The sequence below is a fragment of the Scyliorhinus torazame genome, chromosome 9 (genome assembly GCF_047496885.1).
Source record: "Scyliorhinus torazame isolate Kashiwa2021f chromosome 9, sScyTor2.1, whole genome shotgun sequence".
Lineage (NCBI taxonomy): Eukaryota > Metazoa > Chordata > Chondrichthyes > Carcharhiniformes > Scyliorhinidae > Scyliorhinus > Scyliorhinus torazame.
The window spans coordinates 48,627,826-48,651,604 of NC_092715.1; the positions used below are offsets into that span (position 1 = coordinate 48,627,826).

General features: G+C 44.6%; 1 protein-coding gene across 2 annotated transcripts in view; it reads left to right on the plus strand.

The window, feature by feature from the left end:
• trappc11 (trafficking protein particle complex subunit 11) overlaps positions 1-23,779 on the plus strand; it is a 110,496-nt gene that overhangs the window by 30,079 nt on the left and 56,638 nt on the right. For both annotated transcript variants that reach the window (XM_072515848.1, XM_072515847.1), the window contains exons 7-14: positions 244-317; positions 834-930; positions 2,171-2,304; positions 2,491-2,638; positions 6,182-6,275; positions 15,326-15,405; positions 15,522-15,600; positions 15,737-15,791. In XM_072515848.1, the coding sequence (XP_072371949.1) occupies positions 244-317; positions 834-930; positions 2,171-2,304; positions 2,491-2,638; positions 6,182-6,275; positions 15,326-15,405; positions 15,522-15,600; positions 15,737-15,791 (761 nt within the window). The remainder of the gene's footprint in view (positions 1-243; positions 318-833; positions 931-2,170; positions 2,305-2,490; positions 2,639-6,181; positions 6,276-15,325; positions 15,406-15,521; positions 15,601-15,736; positions 15,792-23,779) is intronic.

Genomic DNA, 23,779 nt, shown 5'->3' on the forward strand with positions numbered 1-23,779 from the left:
TGTCAAAGTAATTTTGGAATTATTGCACTTCATATAACCAATGAAAACTCTTTGGAAATGGTTAATACATTAACAGCAAGCATCTGGATCTGAAAAGTCACTCCATTGTGCAATCTGTTCACAACTGGCAGTCCAGTTAGCGGTGTGTTACAATGCACAATCTGCTTATGTTAAACTTAGCTGATTTAAGGAATGCCAAGATGCTTTCTTTGTAGCTTAAATCTGCGTCTTTTATTTTGACAGCTCTTATTTGTGAGACATCAGTTCAAAACTGCTTTCTTCAGTGAATTGAAGCAGGATACACAAAATGCATTAAAGTAAGGCCTTTGTTAATTATTAATGTTCTTCATCTTTGTGAACTTTGTTATGATAATTGGTTTCTAACTGTCTGGATTACAACTGACCCGAAGAAAAACTTGACTGGGAGAGGAAAGATTCTTCTCATTTTTCAATCATTTCCATCACTTCACCATAAGCTAAAACATTTTCATATTTTGGAATATGTGGGGATTGCTGCAGAGAAAATAAACAGGAGCAACTAAGTTCCCACCACTACTCTGGAAACAGTATGTCTTCATCCGCAGAGTTTGAAGTAGAAATAGCTTTCAGCTTTCCTCCTTTTCAGTTGCCAATCTGACCAATTAGTTGCATCTTCCCTCCACGCTTCCTAGCAGAATGCAGAATTGAATTAGTACGATTGAATGTTAACCGCGGCATTTTGTCAGCATCGCCTGATATAAAAACTTGGCACTTGTTATAATGCTGCTTTCTAACAAAATACTTGTTGAATGTTTATCCTAACCACACTGCACCTTGGGGATTTTTATTATCAGAAACTACAGAACGGCTTATAACCTTGTACATGAACTGAGAGCCCATGAGACCAACATGCTTGAAATCAAGACCATGGCTGGATTCATCAATTATAAGGTGATTACGCAACTTATTAATTATAGTATTATTTTGTCAACTGATTATTGAGTTAACTACATCGCCATAGTCTACACCGACCCTCTGAACGAGCACCCTAATAAGGCCCAATCCCCCACTCCCCACTCTAACCCTGTAACCCCATAAATCCACCTAACCTTTTAGATACTACAGGCAATTTATCATGGCCAATCCACCTAACATGCACATTTTTGGACTGTGGGAGGAAACCAGAGCACCCGGAGGAAACCCACACAGTCACCTGAAGCTGGAATTGAACCAGGGTCCTGACGCTGTGAGGCAGCAATGCTAATCACTGCCGCTGTGCTGCCCTAACTAGTGTTTGTGTATTACAGCAGTCCTGAACTGTCTGTCTGCTTTTCAAAGGAAAGCACTATTAATCTTGAAAGCTTTGAAAAGCAACAAAACATCACTCTTGTAAGTTAACAGGCAGAGAATCTGCAATCTAATGACATTTTGGCTTTTTAAGGTTTGAGATATTTGTTTTGGAAATCTAGCATCTATGGCATAATTTCCATTGTTGCTTGCCAGTTCATTTTTATATTATATCTTGCATAGAACAGTACCAAATGCTATAGTCTGTCTGCTATTTGATGCTAGCATGCATTCTGTCATGAACTAGCTGCTTAGGAATGTGTTCAATTGGAAATTAGTATAATTTTTCATTGAAAACAGAAGAATTCAGAATGTCGTTACATAGAGTTGGGAATAAAATACGGTTGATTCAATAATATATTTGGTAGGATTCTCCAGTCCCCCAGCCCCATGTTTCTATGCCGCACCATGCACTGGCTGCGGGATTCTCTTCCTGCCGCTTGTCAATGGGATTTCCTGTTGAAGCCACCTCATGCCACTGGAAAACCCTTGGGCGGGCATGCGCTGCCAGCGGGAAAAGAGAATCTCAATGGCTGGAGAATTCCAGCCATTATCTTCCCAATAAGCTCAACAAAGTTCCATCCTATGAAGCTTTGGCCGTGTATCTGATTTTGCAAGTTTTGCGTTTCAAACAGTAAATTGGGAGCTCGGGTACATCTTTTCCGAGCATGAGTCAGGATTGGTTTATTTGCCATTCAGCTTTAATGCTGAACCTGACCTAAAACAGACATGAAAGTTAGGATGACAAAACAATTCATGAATGCTGTGGATGCTGTATGTACGGTGGGATACAATTGACAAGGGCATGCATTTTTCATTTTTCTTTCTGCTTTTATTCCCCCAGATTTGTCGTTTATGCTTCCAACACAATGCTCCATTGGATGCCATCGCGCAGTTCCGTAAGCATGTGGATTTGTGCAAAAAGAAGATAGGAAGTGCAGAACTGGCATTTGAACACACAGCTTGGATGTCTAAACAGTAAGATCCCACTGACGTTTTAAACTTGTAATCGCTTCCTTGCCCCATGTATGTTATGTGCATAGATGGTGGTGTGTGATCTCTTTGCCCATGTGTTCCTCATCTACCACTGTTTATACTTACAGATTAAACTGGATGCCCACTGGGAATTTATTTGTAATGCTTTCCTTTTTTTCTCTTTATAAGATTTCAAGCATTCGGAGATTTGTTTGATGAAGCTATTAAACTTGGCCTCACGGCAATTCAGACCCAGAACCCTGGCTTCTATTACCAACAGGCAGCATACTACGCACAAGAACGCAAACAACTAGCGAATCAACTCTGCAACCACGATGTACGTAAAGTTTCCAAGAAATATGGAGTTAAGCTATATCTGGTAGTTTGAGATTATTCATAAAATGTATTCATGTTCTATTATTTCATGGCATCTGTTTTACCCTGTCATTGTGAGCCATTTTCTGAATATCAAATGTGAGGCTGGTTAAAATGCAAGATCGAAACGTTTTTTTTTCTTGGGCTGTTGGTAATGTTACGATCCCATTTGATATAACTGAACAGGAATATCCCAGAATGAAACACTGGCTCTGAAGACCGTAACTTTTACTTTTTTTTCTTATCAAACATTGAGGAACAGAGTCACAGGACCACTAATTAGTTGTAACAACAAGAAAAAGTCATTTGTTAAACATGAAGAAATTAGATTGTTACAATACTCCTTTATCTTTCCACTCCCCCGCCCCCCCCTCAACTTAAAACTTAACAAATACACACAAGTTTTAAGATTAACGTGGATGAAAAAGTAAATTTGAAATTCCAGTAGTCTCATTTAACACACACCGTCCTTTTTTTAAGGTACACCAATTGGCTGTAATCAAATATACACCCTGCTCTGAAACCCCAAATGAATAATCTTGATATCTCCTCAGAATATCCCCAGATGATTGTGATGTAAGAGTTTCCACACTCTAATCCCCAAAACCCGTTTCAAAATCTTCTCTCATAATTAGCTTTCCATTAGCGGTCTGCATTCTGAAATCCAGTCCACGTTTTCCAATAGAATCTTGTGAACGCATCTTCCGCTCCACCTTTATCCGTCAATCCACTTCAGGACTTTGCACCAATCCTTCAGGATTCCTTTGTCTAGACTGACTTCCACTGTTACACAAACTCTGATATTCTGGCAATACTGTCTTCCCAATGTAATTTTTTTTCACAACTGTAGTAAGTCCCAAAAGACGTGCTGTTGGGTAATTTGGACATTCTGAAATTCTCCATCCGTGTACCTGAACCTGCGCCAGAATGTGGCGACTAGGGGCTTTTCACAGTAACTTCATTGCAGTGTTAATGTAAGCTTACTTGTGACAATAAAGTGTATAATACATTCCAAGCTTTATGGTTACTTTGGAAATCTATCTTCTCACCAGTCGATTCCTTCATGGCTTTGTCTGTGGTGCCCAAGAACAGTATCCTGTTCTATTTCCAGGCTTCTACAACCAACCATCCTTCAGTTTCTCTGGAGCTTGCTCTCTTTCATACTACTTCTTTCTACAGCTTTTCCTGTTTAAAGCAAAGCCGAGAAACGCTTTATCTCCAACTTTCTATCTGCAACTGCTCTGGCAGTTAAAAACTAAGAATAAAGGAGAGCTTTCTTTGTTGGGAAGTGTCCTCTTGTTGCTAAGCAATGCCTTTTGGTTTATTTATTTCTCACACCATAGCCCTCTCTAAGCACAATGGACAACCCAGTTGGAACTTAACCAACTCCCAAACATACAAACACCTTTGTCCAGCATGAATTTAGCTATAGGTCCCTTCCAGGCCTAGAAAATTAAATTAAATACACTAACTATCCCTTATTTCTAATGTTTACCTATGCATATATAACTCCTTTAAAATTACCTTTGGCTTGCGAACGGTGCTCATTGATTTTTTTGTATGTGGCGACGGAAGAGGTCATTAACAACAAAGAAATACATTTGTGGCTAAAATTAACTGTTTCTAAGCAATTAATTTGTATTTCAAGAGGATTCTGTTTTAATTCATCATGAACTGGAGGGAAATTGAACATTTGATCCATGCATATGTATGTCTTTACAATGATGGTCAATGGCATCACAGCATCGTGCACAATACTTCTGAATAATGCCTGTATTATTGGTGATTCAGAATTCTCTATACATTAGTGTTATGGGCCAGGGTTTAGAGAACCCCAAAGTATATCATGGAGTTCACCTGACCCACAACTTTTAATAGATTGTGGTATGGGGAGCACACGGCCCACTCTACAGGTGTGGTACAGCAGAAATGGAAAAGTATTTTTTAAAGCAAAACAATGTTTATTCTATGAACTCAAGTTAACCTTTTCAAAACATACAGTGAACATCTTAGCAACCATTAATTCAAATACAACCCCCAAAGAATACAACACTAAGTAATCCGTTAAGCTTTCCTTTTAACATCCATAAGACTTAAAACACCTTTTACCAGAAGCACATTAGGTTTACATTCACTACTGAGAACATTTATAATTCTGAATTCACCAAATGATCAAGAGATAGTCTTTTCATGGCAGAGAGATCAACAGTACACCTGCTCTGTCTGGCATCAGCTCCAACACTGAAAACAAAACTAAAACACACCCGGCAGCAAACAGCCTAAAACAAAGGTAAAAAGCTGACAGACAGCCCAGCTCCACACACACTCTGACATCACTGCAGTAGTAAACACCCATTTCTTAAAGGTACTCTCACTACAGATATTTATATACACACCCATTTCTTAAAGGTACTCTCACATGACATTAGTTTGTATCCTAGGTAATTCTGTGATTTGCAATAATCGTAATGCCACGTTAATTTTCTTGTGCTCCTCTTCTTGAATATCCACAAAATTGTTGCGTATAATGGTAGACCTATGCAAGTTGGGGTGCTTTAATGCTATTTCCTTCACTTTCTCTGGCTGACCACATCATATGGCACTGGCGCAATCGGTCATATTAGCCACAGCCACCAGAGGTGACCAAAAGCTAGTCCATAAGGACCGCTATCGACCTCCCCACCATCTTAACATGCCTAATCACTGAAAGAAACATGCACTCCCCTTCACTGCGCTCTTGCAACTTCCAGAGTGCTGATCTCAAAGAGCCACTGATGTAGTCATTTAAATGAACACCAGCACAAGCAGAATATGTTCAGATACAAACTTATTCCACTAAATTGGTTAAATATGAAAGTTACCTATTGAATTTAAAATCCACGCAACTGAGATCACTGAGGAGGCTACAAAATAGATCATTGGGGTTGAGGAATAAAGGTTAGCAATTAAAGCAGCATTTTTGTCTAACTGGACCTGCTGGAATAATTGTTCATTCAGCAGTTCCAGCCCCATTTGATCTTACAGGAAGAGCGGGACAACCGAGGAGTTTGATGACTGGAGACACCCAACGGCAAGTGAGAGAGAGAGAGAGACTGGATATTCAAACCTTGGCGGCAATTGTTCATATGGTTTGGATAGGGTGACTTACCTCCTGGTGGATAATCGAGGCTCCACTCTATGCACATGCTTGCACCTGCCGTTTTGCTTATTAACCTATGTAAAGCATATCCTAGTTCCTAAGCATGGTGCCATATGTGGGTGTGACTGAGAAATGCATATTGAAAACTACACACTGATTATTGGAGTGCTTCAGCCCAATGTCCATCAATTGTTCTATTTACGTTGCATGTTTTTGTTAAGAGTGCATAATGTTTTGTAGGCTGACTGTGACACATCTAAGATTGAAGGGGTGAAATTAACTTCTCCTGTTTGACAGCATCACATTTTGTTTGAGCGGATGATTTCTTAAATATTTATTCTGTCATATTATGTTTATTCTTTGTAGCCCTCTACCACCTATCCTAGTCCTGACCCGTTGGAGACGCCTTCTGGAGTATTGGACTTTTTTGGGCAAAGACCTTGGAGGCAAAGTCACCAAAGTAAGGCAAGAATTACCATCAAAATAAGGCTTTTGATGGATGCCAACTGTGATCTGGGAAAGGTCTTTTAAAATGTTGTGGTCAAAACATGAATTCCCCTCGCTGCATTTAATTGCCTAGTTTTAAATGTATGGTCTGGACAGCAATGAGTGAAGCTTAGCATGTTTGTGAGGCCGTCCCAACATGCTCAAGCTTTTCTGTTGCAATTGCTTATTGTGGTATTTAATTATGTGCCACCGCTGGCCAAGATCAGTGCTAGTGTTGCTCATTGTTTAGATTTCAACGATTAAATTTGTTAACACGTCAAATTTCTAAGTTCTGAGAACCACAAGTTTTAGTGAGGAGCTGAAGGAAATTAGTATTAATTTTAAAAATGGTTTGGTGGAAATTATTGGGATTGAAGGTGGACAAATCTCCAGGGCCTGCTAATCTTCGTCCCAGAGCACTTAAGGAAGTGGCCCTACAACTGGTAGATCTATTGGTGGTCATTTTTAAAAATTCTTTGGACTCTGGAAGGGTTCCTACAAATTGGAGGGTATTCAAAAAGGGAGGTAGAGAGAAAATGGGAACTATAGACTAGTGAGTCTAATATTGGTAGTAGGGAAGTTTCTGGAGTCAATTATCAAGGATTTCATAGCACAGCATTTGGAAAGCAGTGGTGTAATCCGACAAAGTCAGCATGGATTTATGAAAGGAAAATCATTCTTGACAAATCTGTTAGAATTCTTTGAAAATGTCACTAGTAGAGTTGACCAGGGAGAACGGGTGGATGTGGTTTATTTAGACATTCAGAAAGGTTTAGAGAAGGTCTCGCATAGCAGATTAATATGTAAAGTTAAAGCGCATGGGATTAGGGCTAGTGTCTTGAGATGGATAGAAAGCTGGTTAGCCAACAGGAAGCAAAAAGTTGGAATAAATGGGTCTTTTTCTGATTGGCAGGTAGTGACTAGTGGGGTACCACAGGGAGCTGTTTCCAGGACTCCAAATGTTCTCATTATATATTAATGATTTGGACAAGACAACTAAATGTATTATCTCCAAATTTGCAGATGATACAAAATTGAGTGGGAAGGTGAGCTGCAAGGAGGATGTAGAGATGTTTCAGCAGGGTTTGGACAGGCTGAGTGAGTGGGCACATGCATGGCAGGTGCAGTATCATGCGGATAAATGTGAGGATATCTGCTTTGGTAGAAAAAATAGGAAAGCAGATTATTATTTGAATGGGTGTAAATTGAGAAAAGTGGATACTCAGGGAGACCTTGGTATCCTTGTGTATCAGTCGTTGAAAGTAAGGGCGCAGGTACAGCAGGCAATAAAGAAGGCAAATGGTAAGTTGGCCTTCATAGCGAGACGATTTGAGTATAGGAATAGAGATATTTTACGGCAATTGTAGAGAACATTGGTGAGGTTACATGTTTCTAAGCTATATCATAGCTTAAAAAAAGGACTCTTCATTTAGTTAAAGCTTTTCACTCTCGAGACCAATAACCTTTCTTTGAATCCGAAAACCCAGTATTTACTGAAAAGAAGCCACAAGGTTCACAGTTCAAATTAAAAGAAGTTTAAATCAAAGAACATTGAACAATCAGATATGTTGAAAATACAATGAACTCAGTTACTTGCTCTCTAAACTGAATTCTTAAATCGGATTTCCTTTTATCCCCAATGAAGTCAAGTCAGAACTTATCAAAAATTGGAAAGTTAGCCGCTTGGTCTGAGTACTGCTTCGAAGATTCACAAAAGGATTGAGATTTCTTGTGCCTTTTTGTTTATTTTCAGCAAGGTTGTCCCTTCCAACCTTTTCCGACCTTAATATGGTTGCAAATTCCCCGTTCAACTTGGCTGTCTTGAGCATAACCTCCTCTGGTCAGAATTGACCTAGTTCTAATACATTTTAAGAACATAAGAACTAGGAGCAGGAGTAGGCTATCTGGCCCTTCGAGCCTGCTCCGCCATTCAATGAGGTCATGGCTGATCTTTTGTTGCCTCAGCTCCACTTTCCCGCCCGAACACCATAACCCTTTATTCCTATATTCTTCAAAAAACTATCTTTATCTTTTTTTTTAACAAACAATTTTATTGAGGTATTTTAGGCATATAGAAAAAGTGACATTGTACAGTACAAAAAAAAAGTCAAGGCACAAATTAAACATAGTGCAAACCATGGCTCTGTTCATGCACGGACCTGCCTCAATATCCCCCTACTCTGCTCTACTCTACCCTTGCCCCCCCCCCCCCCCCTTGCTGACGCTTACTCCTCTGCAAATAAGTCAATAAATGGCTGCCACCTTCGGGCGAACCTCTCAAGGCGAACTTGACTTTCTCCAGGCCAAGAAAGCTCGCCATGTCCGATAACCATACCTCAGCCCTCGGGGGCTTTGAGTCCCTCCATGCTAACAATATTCATCGCCGGACTACCAGGGAAGCAAAGGCCAGAATGTCGGCCTCTTTCTCTTCCTGGACTCCCGGGTCCTCCGAAACCCCAAGGATTGCCACCTCACGGCTCATTACCACCCCAGTTTTCAATACCCAGGACATTACATCTGCGAATCCCTTCCAATACCCCCTGCAAATCCCTGCCAATACCCCCTGAGTTTAGGGCACGACCAGAACATGTGTACATGGTTAGCCGGCCCTCCGGCGCATCTAGCACACTTGTCCTCCAGCCCAAAGAATCTGCTCATTCGGGCCCCCATCATGTGGGCCCGGTGCATGACCTTGAACTGGATCAGGCTGAGCCCAGCGCATATTGCGGTCATGTTCACTCTGCTCAGGGCTTCTACCCAGATACCGTCCTCTATCTCTTTCCCCCCCCCCCCCCCCGGGGCTCCTCTTCCTACTTAAGCTTCAGGTCCTCGGTCTGCGTATCCTCAGCTCCCATTAGTTCCTTGTAGACGTCTGAGACTCTACCCTCTCTCACCTCTCCCCTAGAAACTACCCTGTCCTGCCTCCCCTTCGGCAGGAGACGTGGGACGGACGGCACCAGTCTGCGTACAAAATCCCGCACCTGTAAGTATCTAGGGCAGCACGGTAGCCTTGTGGATAGCACAATTGCTTCACAGCTCCAGGGTCCCAGGTTCGATTCCGGCTTGGGTCACTGTCTGTGCGGAGTCTGCACATCCTCCCCGTGTGTGCGTGGGTTTCCTCCGGGTGCTCCGGTTTCCTCCCACAGTCCAAAGATGTGCAGGTTAGGTGGATTGGCCATGATAAAAAATTGCCCTTAGTGTTCAAAATTGCCCTTAGTGTTGGGTGGGGTTACTGGGTTATGGGGATAAGGTGTTGACCTTGGGTATGGTGCTCTTTCCAAGAGCCGGTGCAAACTCGATGGGCTGAATGGCCTCCTTCTGCACTGTAAATTCTATGAAATAAAGTTGTTCCCTCTCGCCAGCTCAATCTTCTCCTCCAGTGCCCTCATGCTCGGAAAGCTCCCTTCCAGGAACAGATCTCCCATCCTCACAATCCCCGCCCTTCTCCACAGTTGATACCCCCTGTCTATGTTCCCCGGGGCAAATCGGTGGTTGCCGCAGATTGGGGTCCACACTGATGTTCTTACCTCCCATACATGCCTCCTTCACTGGCCCCAGATCCGAAGAGCCGCGACCACTATCGGGCCGGTGGAGTACCGTGTCGGCAGAAGCGGCAGAGGTGCCGTGACCAGGGCTGCGAAGCTAGTGCCCCTGCACGAAGCAGCCTCCATCCGCTTATCTATCTTTATCTTGAAAACATTTAATGAAGGAGCCTCAACTGCTTCACGGGGCAGGGAATTCCATAGATTCACAACCCTTTGGGTGAAGAAGTTCCTCCTAAACTCAGTCCTAAATCTGCTTTCCCTTATTTTAAGGCTATGCCCCCTGTTCTGCTTTCACCCGCCAGTGGAAACAACCTGCCCGCATCTATCCTATCTATTCCTTCATAATTTTATATGTTTCTATACGATCCCCCCTCATCCTTCTAAATTCCAACGAGTACAGTCCCAGTCTACTCAACCTCTCCTCGTAATCCAACCCCTTCAGCTCTGGGATTAACCTAGTAAATCTCCTCTCCACACCCTCCAGTGCCAGTACATCCTTTCTCAAGTAAGGAGACCAAAACTGAACACAATACTCCAGGTGTGGCCTCACTAACGCCTTATACAATTGCAGCAGAACCTCCCTAGTCTTAAACTCCATCCCTCTAGCAATGAAGGACAAAATTCCATTAGCCTTCTTAATTACCTGTTGCACCTGTAAACCAACTTTTTACGACTTGTGCACTAGGACACCCAGGTCTCACTGCACAGCAGCATGTTTTAATATTTTATCATTTAAATAATAATCCCTTTTGCTGTTGTTTCGAACAAAATGGATAACCTCACATTTGTCAACATTGTATTCCATCTGCCAGACGCTAGCCCATTCACTCAAACTATCCAAATTCCTCTGCAGACTTCCAGTATCCTCTGCACTTTTTGCTTTACCACTCATCTTGGTGTCGTCTGCAAACTTGGACACATTGCACTTGGCCGCCAACTCCAAATCATCTATGTAAATTGTGAACAATTGTGGGCCCAGCACTGATCCCTGAGGGACACCACTAGCTACTGATTGCCAACCAGAGAAACCCCCATTAATCCCCGCTCTTTGTTTTCTATTAATTAACCAATCCTCTATCCATGCTACTACTTTACCCTTAATGCCATGCATCTTTATCTTATGCAGCAACCTTTTGTCTGGAATTTGCATCTAAAACTCACTCTGTCCTCAGCTTGGCTATGCCAAAAAAGTCCAACTCATTATTTGGAGTCCTTCAGTTCATAAGAATTGTGACACAGTGGTTAGACTGCTGCCTCAGTGCCAGGGACCTGGATTCGATTCCAACCTGAGTGTGGAGTTTGAAGGTTCTTCCCGAGTCTGTGTGGGTTTCCTCCAGGTGCACCAGTTTCCTCCCACAGTCCAAGGATGTGCAGGTTAGGTGGATTGGCTCATACTAAATTGCCCCTAGGTGGGATTACAGGGATAGGATGGGGGATTGAATTGGGCCTAGGTAGTGTGCTCCTCCAGAGGGTCGTGCAGACTCGATGGGCTGAATGGCCTCTTGCAATGTAATCATTTTATGACGCGAGAGTTTTAAATTCCTGTAACCGATGCACACAATTTCAACTAAACCCTTTTGATAGAGATGTTTTCTGCAGCCTGCTTATTCTAACAATTAATATAAAATTGCTTGAACACAGAACTGCCCACAGGGCTATTTGCTCTATAATTAACTTGTTGTCAACCTTTTTTCTTATTGGTCATCTCCCAGGCAATTTGGTTACATGATCATTTACTGGAAGCCAGCTGCTTTTTTAAAAATTCAGAAATCAGATCCTCGAGAAACCTAGTTTTAAAGGGATCAGATGTATTCTCCTGTTGCTTCAATGTATGAGTGTTCGGCAAACTATAGTGTCGGTTGATATTGTCTCGTGTGATGTCAAGCCAAGTCTTAATTTGCATAACTGATGGGAAATACTGCATATGAAGTCAGTGTTCAGGGATCGATGGTGGCCTTGACTATGCCACACTCACTTGTTCCGGAGACACTTGACTGTTCTCCCAAATGTCAATTACTTGACAACAGAGACTTCTCCATTTGGGTCTGTCCCAGGTTCTTTTTTTTATCCAATGTGCTGAGGTTGGCTTTCAGATTGTCTTATATCTTATGGTGCAGGTGTCCGTGCTCAGCGAGCTGTAGAGTAATGCCTTTGGTATGCTGTAATCCTCCATGTAAATCACATGACTGACCCAGCGAGACTGAGCTCTGATGAGCATGCTCTCGATGCCTGGGATGCAGCACTATTTGCGGGTGGGGGAACCTTTGTTTTGGGAATTTGTCCTGCCATCTGTGCTGCAAATCGATCTCAGACAGCAAAGCTTCTAATTGCTTTATGCAAACTAATAGGTTGTCCTTGTCTCGCACCCATAAGAAGTGATGCAAAAGCAGCTGCCTGGTAAACTTTGATCTGTGTTCTGGGGTGAGGGCAAAGCAGTCGAAAGGAAACTGACTATCCTCAAGTACATGCCATGAGAGTGCAGTTCACCACGGACAAGAATTCACTCAGTAGCTGTTAGAACATAGAACAATACAGCGCAGTACAGGCCCTTCGGCCCACGATGTTGCACCGAAACAAAAGCCATCTAACCTACACTATGCCATTATCATCCATATGTTTATCCAATAAACTTTTAAATGCCCTCAATGTTGGCGAGTTCACTACTGTAGCAGGTAGGGCATTCCACGGCCTCACTACTCTTTGCGTAAAGAACCTACCTCTGACCTCTGTACTATATCTATTACCCCTCAGTTTAAAGCTATGTCCCCTCGTGCCAGCCATTTCCATCCGTGGGAGAAGGCTCTCACTGTCCACCCTATCCAACCCCCTGATCATTTTGTATGCCTCTATTAAGTCTCCTCTTAACCTTCTTCTCTCCAACGAAAACAACCTCAAGTCCATCAGCCTTTCCTCATAAGATTTTCCCTCCATACCAGGCAACATCCTGGTAAATCTCCTCTGCACCCGCTCCAAAGCCTCCACGTCCTTCCTACAATGCGGTGACCAGAACTGTACGCAATACTCCAAATGCGGCCGTACCAGAGTTCTGTACAGCTGCAACATGACCTCCCGACTCCGGAACTCAATCCCTCTACCAATAAAGGCCAACACTCCATAGGCCTTCTTCACAACCCTATCAACCTGGGTGGCAACTTTCAGGGATCTATGTACATGGACACCTAGATCCCTCTGCTCATCCACACTTTCAAGAACTTTACCATTAGCCAAATATTCCGCTTTCCTGTTATTCCTTCCAAAGTGAATCACCTCACACTTCTCTACATTAAACTCCATTTGCCACCTCTCAGCCCAGCTCTGCAGCTTATCTATATCCCTCTGTAACCTGCTACACCCTTCCACACTATCGACAACACCACCGACTTTATTATCGTCTGCAAATTTACTCACCCACCCTTCTGCGCCTTCCTCTAGGTCATTGATAAAAATGACAAACAGCAACGGCCCCAGAACAGATCCTTGTGGTACTCCACTTGTGACTGTACTCCATTCTGAACATTTCCCATCAACCACCACCCTCTGTCTTCTTTCAGCTAGCCAATTTCTGATCCACATCTCTAAATCACCCTCAATCCCCAGCCTCCGTATTTTCTGCAATAGCCTACCGTGGGGAACCTTATCAAACGCTTTGCTGAAATCCATATACACCACATCAACTGCTCTACCCTCATCTACCTGTTCAGTCACCTTCTCAAAGAACTCAATGAGGTTTGTGAGGCATGACCTACCCTTCACAAAGCCACGCTGACTATCCCTGATCATATTGTTCAGTAACCTTTGTGCAAGCCTGGAGTCTGCAAGTTGAAGAGGTTGCCGCCTGTGTGTATTCCAGTGTCAAAATGTTTTTGAGGACTGGAGCATGGCCCAGAAGTATATGGTAAACCGAACTGGAGCCAATACACAGCCTTGCTTGGTGGGTATTGATGACCAGAAAGGCATCTGATAACATACCGCATGGCATCACGCTGGCCATGATGCCATTGTGAAATGAGTGAATGACACTGCTCATCTTTTCAGAGCAGCCATATTTGTAAGGAACCTTCCACAACGCTGTTGATCTGGAGATCCCACATGTGAAGACCGATCACTAGTTGCGTGGACAGGACATTCTCACCAACAGAGCTTCGGCGTAGAAGAAAGTAGAGTCCGATCAGTGCTCCTTGTCTCAACCTCTCGGGTTTCCAAGTACAAATTCCACTGAGTTAAGGTGTCCTGGCTGAATACTGATAACCATTCATTCTTGGTTTATACACAACTAAGTTTTCAAAAAAACAAATTTGAAACATAAAGCTCATCCTCGACAGAATTTCCAGAAAATCACCAGGGCATTTTCCTTTAAAACCGTTTTCCCCCAACTGTTAAAGTAATTACTGTTCAAATATGCTAATAGCTCTGCTACTCCAGTGCCATGCTGGTCAGGTGATATCTTGGAAAAAGCTCACAGTTCAAGATGAACCTATGATCTTTTTACAAAATAAAATCCCATGGGACATTGAACAAAGATCAAAAGTATAGAAACTTCAACAACCTTCAAACAGGACTAAGAGATATATTTTTTTAAATGAATCACAAGCACAAAAGGAAGTCATTGATCACAATAGTATCTGTATAGACTCTCCGAACACAGTTCCATTCTCCTGCCTTCCCCATGTAATCTTGCACATTCTTATTTTTATTTTTCAAATAAGTCTAATCCTCTTTTGAGTTCTTCAATTGAACCTGCCTCCACCCCATTCACAGGCATTCCAGAACCTAGCCTTTCATCCTATCGCCATTGCTTCTGTTTACTAATTACTTTAAATCTGTACCCTCTCGGTCTCGATCCATTCACGAGTGGAAACTCGTTCTCGCTATCTACTCGGACCCCTAATGATTTTGAATACCTTTAGAAAATCCCCTCTTAGCCATGTTTTCTCTGAAGGAAAACAGTCCCCACTTCTCCAATCTATCCAAGTTACTGAAGTTTCTCATCCCAGGAACCACCATCCTAAATATTTTCTGCATATTCCAATGCCTTCCTATTGCGGCGCCTAGAACTGGGTACAATACTGCAGCTGAGGCCAAAGTAGTAGTTTAGACACGCTCAAAATGCCCAAAGGGTTGTGTATTATTGAAAGTACACTATAAAGTTAGATTTACACAATTTTAAATTTGCTTACCGCTTTAAAAGATAATGATGGTATGTTGAATGCATTTTGTTTGTTTAGAATTTCTGAGGTGTTGACAATGGAAATGAGAAATCGCCCTGAATTCCTAAAAAAAAATGCATTCCATCCCCATGGCAACGGTGCTGGTCATTGATTTTTGAATGGGTTGCAGTGTAACTGAAGCCCTGCTTTTACTCATGGTGAAATTGCCCCACTGTGATAGTATGACCCCCCAGTAGGTTTCCCCCCCACTCTGTTTCTTTCCAATGCCGTTGATTCCTCACATTTAATGGATTACAAACTGTCTTATCCAGGTATCGAACCACCAGATCCTGAGAAAGAGAAGGTTGGCATTCTGGCACTTCAGCTCAAAGAAAGAGATGTTGACCACTCTGTAAGTACGCTTTCCCACTGATATAACCAACAATGAATACATTATGATTTAGACACTGGATTTAAATGATTTTGAGGGGGAACAATAACCTGATTGTGAGTATTCGCAATTGTCAGGAATTGATCATCGCCCTCCTGAGTAATGCAGTGGCTCAATTCAAGAAATACAAGTGTCCCCGAATGAAGAGTCATTTGAGTGAGTAATGCATACCAAATAATCTTGGACCAGAGCTGGCTTTTGCTTGCCTTTTTAAAAAATATATATTTTTTGAACGGGTTACTTGTCTCTCTGAAAACCATGTTTATGTCACTATGCTCCTCTGTGTTGACAGTGGTTCAAATGGGTGAAGAATATTACTATGCAAAGGACTACAGCAAAGCATTGAAGTGAGTATCTTCAGTTATCTATTCTGTAAAATGAATTTGAAAGACCAACATGGTATTTCCAGTTCTCACTTGCATCCGGATGTTTGTGTACACCTTTGTACTTTCAATGCTGGTGTGGTATTGCAGTGTACAACCAGATATATTAATTATTTTCAAAATTCCGATACAGAGCATATTCCAATGCAAAGACCAACTTGACTCTAGTCAGTCCAATATCTGAACACTTCTCTCACTAAATGGCCATTATTTGTTTATTTCCAACCACTCCTCTCTGGACTATCTGACTGAACTATCAAAGCTCCAAAACTTTGGGAGTTCTTAAGTTCATTCCAAATAAACTGCATTGTTTCATTTTTCACATGCTTCATAACGGTCATTGTTCTGAAGTAAAATTTTGGGGATTTAAAAAAAAAAACTATCTTTACTGTTAAAATTATGTTTAAGTTAAAACACCTGTGTGCGAAAAGGCTGGATTCTCCGGTCCCCCAGTGCACCGTTCGCTGGCAGACGGATTTTCTGTCCCGCCACTTGTCAATGGGATTTCCCGTTGAAGCCACCCTACGCCGCCGGGAAACCCGCGGGGCAGGGCTGCACTGCTGGTAGGAACGGAGAATTCCAATGGTCGGAGAATTCTGGCCCAAATGTTTAAATGCAGTAAGAACTTCCAAACTAAGTGCTTGCAAAAATATGTTTAAGTTGAAACCATTATAAATTGCTTTTCCATGTTTAGAAGGCGTTTGCAAAAACATTTAGCATAATTTTTTTTAACCAGAATGGACATGCTTCTAGAGATATTCTTGGAAAATGAAGGTAGTTTTAAGGGATTTATTCCTGAGTTTAATTTTGGTATCAAAAGGACCGGTGAAATAATTATATGTGCACACTGGTGGCGAGATTGAAAGACTAATATGAATTGTTTGACAAGGTGCCTCTACTGCAAAATTGCAACATTGTGAAGTCAGAGTCATTACAACACAGAATGAGAGTATTCTGCCCATCGAATCCATACCTGTAAAGCAATTCAGTCAGTCTCATTCCCCCATTCCATTCCTGTAGCCCTGCAACTTTACTTCCCTTGAGTATCCATGCTATTTTCTTTTGAAATCATTGGTCTCTGCTTCCACCACCATCGTCAGCGGTGAGTTCCAGGACATTACCACTTACTGTATTTTTTTTTAAAGTCTTCCTCACATATGCTCTGCATCTTTTGCATAAACCATTTAATCCATTGTCCCCTCCTTGTACGATCAGCTAATGGGAAAACATTTTTGTTGTCTTCCTTGTCAAAACCCATCGTAGCCTGCTACACCTCTAACAAATGGGATGCATCCCAGAGTGCTAAAAGAGATGACTAGGGAAATTGCAAATGCACTGGTGATAATTTACCAAAATTCACTAGACTCTGGGGTGGTCCCGGCGGATTGGAAATTAGCAAACGTGACACCACTGTTTTAAAAAAAGGAGGTAGGCAGAAAGCGGGTAATTATAGACCAGTGAGCTTAACTTTGGTAGTAAGGAAGATGCTGGAATCTATCATCAAGGAAGAAGTAGAGAGGCATCTGGATGGAAATTGTCCCATTGGGCAGACGCAGCATGGGTTCATAAAGGGCAGGTCGTGCCTAACTAATTTAGTGGAATTTTTTGAGGACATTAACAGTGCGGTAGATAACGGGGAGCCAATGGATGTGGTATATCTGGATTTCCAGAAAGCCTTTGACAAGGTGCCACACAAAAGGTTGTTGCATAAGATAAAGATGCATGGCATTAAGGGGAAAGTAGTAGCATGGATAGAGGATTGGTTAATTAATAGAAAGCAAAGAGTGGGGATTAATGGGTGTTTCTCTGGTTGGCAATCAGTAGCTAGTGGTGTCCCTCAGGGATCAGTGTTGGGCCCACAACTGTTCACAATTTACATAGATGATTTGGAGTTGGGGACCAAGGGCAATGTGACTAAGTTTGCAGACGACACTAAGATAAGCGGCAAAGCAAAAAGTGCAGAGGATACTGGAAGTCTGCAGAGGGATTTGGATAGACTAAGTGAATGGGCTAGGGTCTGGCAGATGGAATACAATGTTGACAAATGTGAGGTTATCCATTTTGGTAAGAATAACAGCAAAAGGGATTATTACTGAAATGATAAAATATTAAAACATGTTGCTGTGCAGAGAGACCTGGGTGTGCTAGTGCATGAGTCGCAAAAAGTTGGTTTACAGGTGCAACAGGTGATTAAGAAGGCAAATGGAATTTTGTCCTTCATTGCTAGAGGGTTGGAGTTTAAGACTAGGGAGGTTCTGCTGCAATTGTATAAGGTGTTAGTGAGGCCACACCTGGAGTATTGTGTTCAGTTTTGGTCTCCTTACTTGAGAAAGGACGTACTGGCACTGGAGGGTGTGGAGAGGAGATTTACTAGGTTAATCCCAGAGCTGAAGGGGTTGGATTACGAGGAGAGGTTGAGTAGACTGGGACTGTACTCGTTGGAATTTAGAAGGATGAGGGGGGATCTTATAGAAACATATAAGATTATGAAGGGAATAGATAGGATAGATGCGGGCAGGTTGTTTCCACTGGCGGGTGAAAGCAGAACTAGGAGGCATAGCCTCAAAATAAGGGGAAGTAGATTTAGGACTGAGTTTAGGAGGAACTTCTTCACCCAAAGGGTTGTGAATCTATGGAATTCCTTGCCCAGTGAAGCAGTAGAGGCTCCTTCATTAAATGTTTTTCAGATAAAGATAGATAGTTTTTTGAAGAATAAAGGGATTAAGGGTTATGGTGTTCGGGCCGGAAAGTGGAGCTGAGTCCACAAAAGATCAGCCATGATCTCATTGAACGGTGGAGCAGGCTCGAGGGGCCAGATGGCCTACTCCTGCTCCTAGTTCTTATGTTCTTAAAAGTAGGGAAGACTTACTGGGCACTAGTAAGAATGCACCTAGAGGACCATATACGGTTTTGGTCTCCTTATTTAATGAGGGATGTGCTTCCATAGGCAGTTCAGTGAAGATTCATTAAGCTCTTTCAGGGCTGAAAGGATTATGATTAGAATTTACGACAATTGAATTCTTTGAGGATGTGACAAGACACATTGATGAAGGTTGGGCAGTGGATGTGGTGTATATGGATTTCATTCAGGCATTTGATAAGGTTCACCATTGTAGGCATTCAGAAATTTAGGGGGAATGGGATACAGGGAAATTTGGCTGTCTGGATACAGAATTGGCTGGCCGAAAGAAGACAGCGAGTGGTAGTGGATGGAAAGTATTCCGCCTTCTGCCTGGAGGTCAGTGACCAGTGGTGTCCCGCAGGGATCTGTTCTGGGACCTCTGCTCTTTGTGGTTTTTATAAATGACTTGGATGAGGAAGTGGAAGGGTGGTTAGTAGGTTTGCTGATGACACGACGGTTGGGGGAGTTGTAGATAGTGTTGAGGGCTGGTGCAGGTTATAACAGGACCTTGACAGGATGCAGAGCTGGGCTGAGAAGTGGCAGATGGAGTTCAACCTAGATAAATGTGAAGTGATTAATTTTGGAAGGTCGAATTTGAATGCTGAATACAGGGTTACAGGCAGGATTCTTGGAAGTGTGGAGGAACAGGTTAATAGGGTTGTTAAGAAGGCGTATGGGGGTGTTGGCTTTCATTAACAGGGGGATTGAGTTTAAGAGCCGTGAGGTTTTGCTGCAGCTTTATAAAACCCTTGTTCGACCACACTTGGAATATTGTGTCCAGTTCTGGTTGCCTCATTATAGGAAGGATGTGGATGCTTTGGAGAAGGTTCAGAGGAGATTTACCAGGATGCTGCCTGGAATGGAGGGCATGTCTTATGAAGAAAGATTGCGGGAGCTAGGGCTTTTCTCACTGGAGCGAAGAAGGAGAGAGGTGACTTGATAGAGGTGTACAAGGTGATGAGAGGCTTGGATAGAGAGGATAGCCAGAGACTTTGCCCCAGGGCAGAAATGGCTGTCATGAGGGGACATAATTTTAAGGTGATTGGAGGAAGGTATAGGGGTGATGTCAGAGGTAGGTTCTTTACACAGAAAGTGGTGGGTGCGTGGAATGCACTGTCAGCAGAGGTGGTGGAGCCTGAGTCATTCGGGACATTTAAGCGACTCTTGGACAGGCACATGGACATCAGTAAATTGAAGGGGTGTAGGTTAGGTTGATCTTAGATTAGGATAAATGGCCGGCACAACAACATGGGCCGAAGGGCCTGTACTGTGCTGTACTGTTCTATGTTCTAATTGTAAGGTGATTTTATTGAAACACAAGGTATTGAGGGGACTTGAACATTTAGATGCTATGATGATATTTCCCCACATGATGGAATCTAAAACTAGGGGTGAACCACAAGCTGTTTCTTATATCAACCAAATAACCACACAACCAATATGTTAGCTCAAAAACACAGTTTATTAATAGCACGACTTGTATATTAAATACACGCGGCTCCGTACTAAACTACACCTAACGACTAAGATGACCTTTACTTAACTTCGAGCGATCGGCACTGTGCGAGATAAGGCCTTTATCCGGGTCCATGTGGTTGGTTTGGAAGTTGTTGGGTTCGTCTCAGCTGGGCTCGTCCTTCAGGAATGGTCACGGGCCCTCGAACTTGGTTGTTCTGCTGCAGTTGGTCGCACACAGGCTGGTCCCAAAAGAGGCAGATCTCTAGTGCGCAGGGCTTTTTATCCTTCGTCTTTTTCGCGCCCTTTTGGGCGGTCCGTACTCGGGGTCCAATGGATCGATAGAGTTCTGATCACCCTCACTGTCTCAGCCAAGTCTCAACCGGTTGGACTTTAACCTGGTGTTGTAAGACTTCGTACTGCGCTCAGCCAATTAAGGGGTGGATACCTTGGTAGCTGGGCGGGTCCTAGCAATCATTGTCCCAGGCACGTAGGCCTTTCCAAATAAGCGGGGGGGGGTGGCGCCGGTTAGTCTGCTACTGTTGTAACTCCTTGATTCAAACTCTATTGTCCTGGGGGAAATGGTGATCGACTCTTAATGGATACAAGTTTCAGCCAAGTCTGGTCTCTTTGCACAATACACGCTGTGTACCTGTTTGTGTCCCAAATTCCCTTGGTCCTTTGCAGGTGGCCATTTTACATGGCTACACATTTAAGATCAATTTGATGACTCCGTGAGATTAACTAATCTTTGGAATTCTCCTCACAGAGACCAGTGGAGGCTGGGTTATTGAATATGAGTTAGACAGACTTCCGGTTGCGGCTATGCAGAGCTAAGCCGCACGAATCGGCAGCTCCCGCGAAGACGGACTTTCGGGCTCGATAGAAGAGCCCCAACGGGACTTTTCACACAGCCAACCCGTGGGGAAGACAGGAGAGAGGTCCCCTACTAACCTGTATGGACCGGACCCGCAGCGAAACGGCCAAAGAAACGGCACTGGAGCAGCGGGAGAAGACGGGTAAAATAAACAAAATGGCAGCGGCCGGGGACAAAGAAGAGATGCAAGAATTCATCAAGCGCTGCTTCGAGGAGCTGCGCAAGGAGATGGTGGCGCCGATGCTGGCATTAATTGAAGGACTTGGGGCAACCCAGAAAGCCCACGAGGTGAAGATCCAGGAGATCCAGGACAAAGTGAGTGAGAATGAGGACGAGCTCTTGGGCCTGGCGGTGAAAGTGGAGCGGCACGAGGCGCTACACAAGACGTGGGCGGGAAGAATCGAAGACCTGGAGAACAGGTCGAGGAGAAACAATTTGAGGATCCTGGGTCTCCCAGAAGGAGTGGAGGGGGCCGACGCCGCGGCATATGCGGGCGCAATGATCGGGGCGCTGATGGGCGCGGAGGCCCCCCTGGGGTTGCTGGAGCTGGAAGGGTGCTGGCGAGGAAGCCCAAAGCAAACGAGCCACCAAGGGCAATGGTGGTGAGATTTCACCGGTTCACAGATAGAGAGAGGGTCCTGAAATGGGCCAAGAAGGAGCGGAGCAGCAAGTGGGACAATGCTGAGATTAGAATATACCCGGACTGGAGCACGGAGGTCGCTAAGCGGAGAGCGGATTTCAACCGGGCCAAAGCAGTGCTGCACCGGAAAGGAGTGAAATTTGGAATGTTGCAGCCAGCGCGACTGTGGGTCACATATAACGGCCAACACCACTACTTCGAAACACCCGAAGAGGCGTGGACCTTTATATTAACTGAAAAGTTGTACTCTAATTGAGGGTTTGTGAGGGTGGGGGCTATTTGAGGGTTGAAGTATGATGGCAGTTGTATATAGGGGGGCAAGCACGCGCAGGGAATGTTATATGGGCTGGGGACGAGAGACAAGGCCGCAACAGAAGCTGCGTCGGGGGGGGCGGGGCAGGCTCTGGAAAGCGCGGAGTTTTTCTCCCGCGCGCGGGAAGAAAGGTGGGAGGGGGAGCGTAGGAACGCCTACTGATGGGGAGATTCCCACACGGGGGTGTCAAAGGGATGGCGGGGGAAGCCAGGGTCAGCAGGCGTCAGCTGACTTACGGGGGTGATATGGGGGGAGCAAAAAAGCTAGACGGGGATCGAGAGGGGGGGGAAACAAGATTGCTGCTGCACTGGCCGAAAGGGAATGGGACACAGAAGAGGTGGCTGGGACGGAGGTGAGGGAGACGCGGACACGGGACTGGCCCAGAAAAGGAGATGGCTAGTCCGGCAGGAGCGGGGGGGTGACAGCCCCTCCAATCCGGCTGATAACTTGGAACGTGAGGGGCCTGAATGGACCGGTGAAGAGGGTTCGAGTGTTCGTGCACTTGAAGGGACTGAAGGTAGATGTGGCTATGCTCCAAGAGACACACCTGAAGGTGGCGAACCAGGTTAGGTTAAGAAGGGGATGGATTGGACAGGTATTTCACTCGGGACTGGACGCGAAAAACAGAGGGGTGGCAATTCTGGTGGGAAAACATGTGTCATTTGAGGCCAAGACTCTCGTAGCGGACAATGGAGGGAGATACGTGATGGTGAGTGGTAGGTTGCAAGGGACGTGGGTGGTGTTGGTAAATGTTTCCGCCCCGAACTGGGATGATGCTGGATTTATGAAGCGCATGTTGGGGCGCATCCCGGACCTGGAGGTAGGAGGACTGATAATGGGAGGGGACTTTAACACAGTGCTGGACCCAGCACTAGACCGCTCCAGATCAAGGACGCGAAAGAGGCCGGCGGTGGCCAGGGTGCTCGGGAGGTTTATGGTTCAGATGGGGGGAGTGGACCCATGGAGGTTTGCAAGACCGCAGGCCAGGGGATTTTCTTTCTTCTCCCACGTGCACAAGGCATACTCCCGGATAGACTTCTTTGTGCTGGGCAGGGCGCTCATCCCGAGGATGGAGGGGACGGAGTATTCGGCCGTAGCCGTTTCGGACCATGCCCCGCACTGGGTGGAAGTGGGGCTGGGAGAGGAGAGGGACCACGCCCGCTGTGGCGGTTGGATGTATGGCTGTTGGCAGATGAGGTGGTGTGTGGTAAGGTAAGGGGGTGTATTGAAAGGTTCTTGGAGGCCAACGACAACGGGGAGGTGCGAGTGGGGGTGGTATGGGAGGCGTTGAAGGCGGTGATCAGGGGAGAGCTAATCTCCATCAGGGCTCATAGGGAGAAGACAGAGGGCAGGGAAAGGGAGAGGTTAGTGGGGGAGATCTTGCGAGTGGACAGGAGATACGCAGAGGCCCCGGAGGAAAGATTACTTGGGGAAAGGCGACGGCTCCAGACTGAGTTTGACCTGTTGACCACGGGGAAGGCGGGGGCACAGTGGAGGAGGGCGCAGGGGGCGACCTACGAATACGGGGAAAAGGCCAGTCGGATGCTGGCACACCAGCTCCGTAAGAGGGCGGCAGCGAGGGAAAGAGGGGGAGTCAAAGATGGTGGGGGAGCCATGGCCCAGAGTGCAATTGAAATAAACAAGGTATTCAAGGCCTTCTATGAAGAGCTGTACAGATCCCAGCCCCCAGGGGGGGGGAAGAGGGGATGGGAAGATTCCTGGACCAACTGCGGTTCCCGAGGGTGGAGGAGCAAGAGGCGGCTGG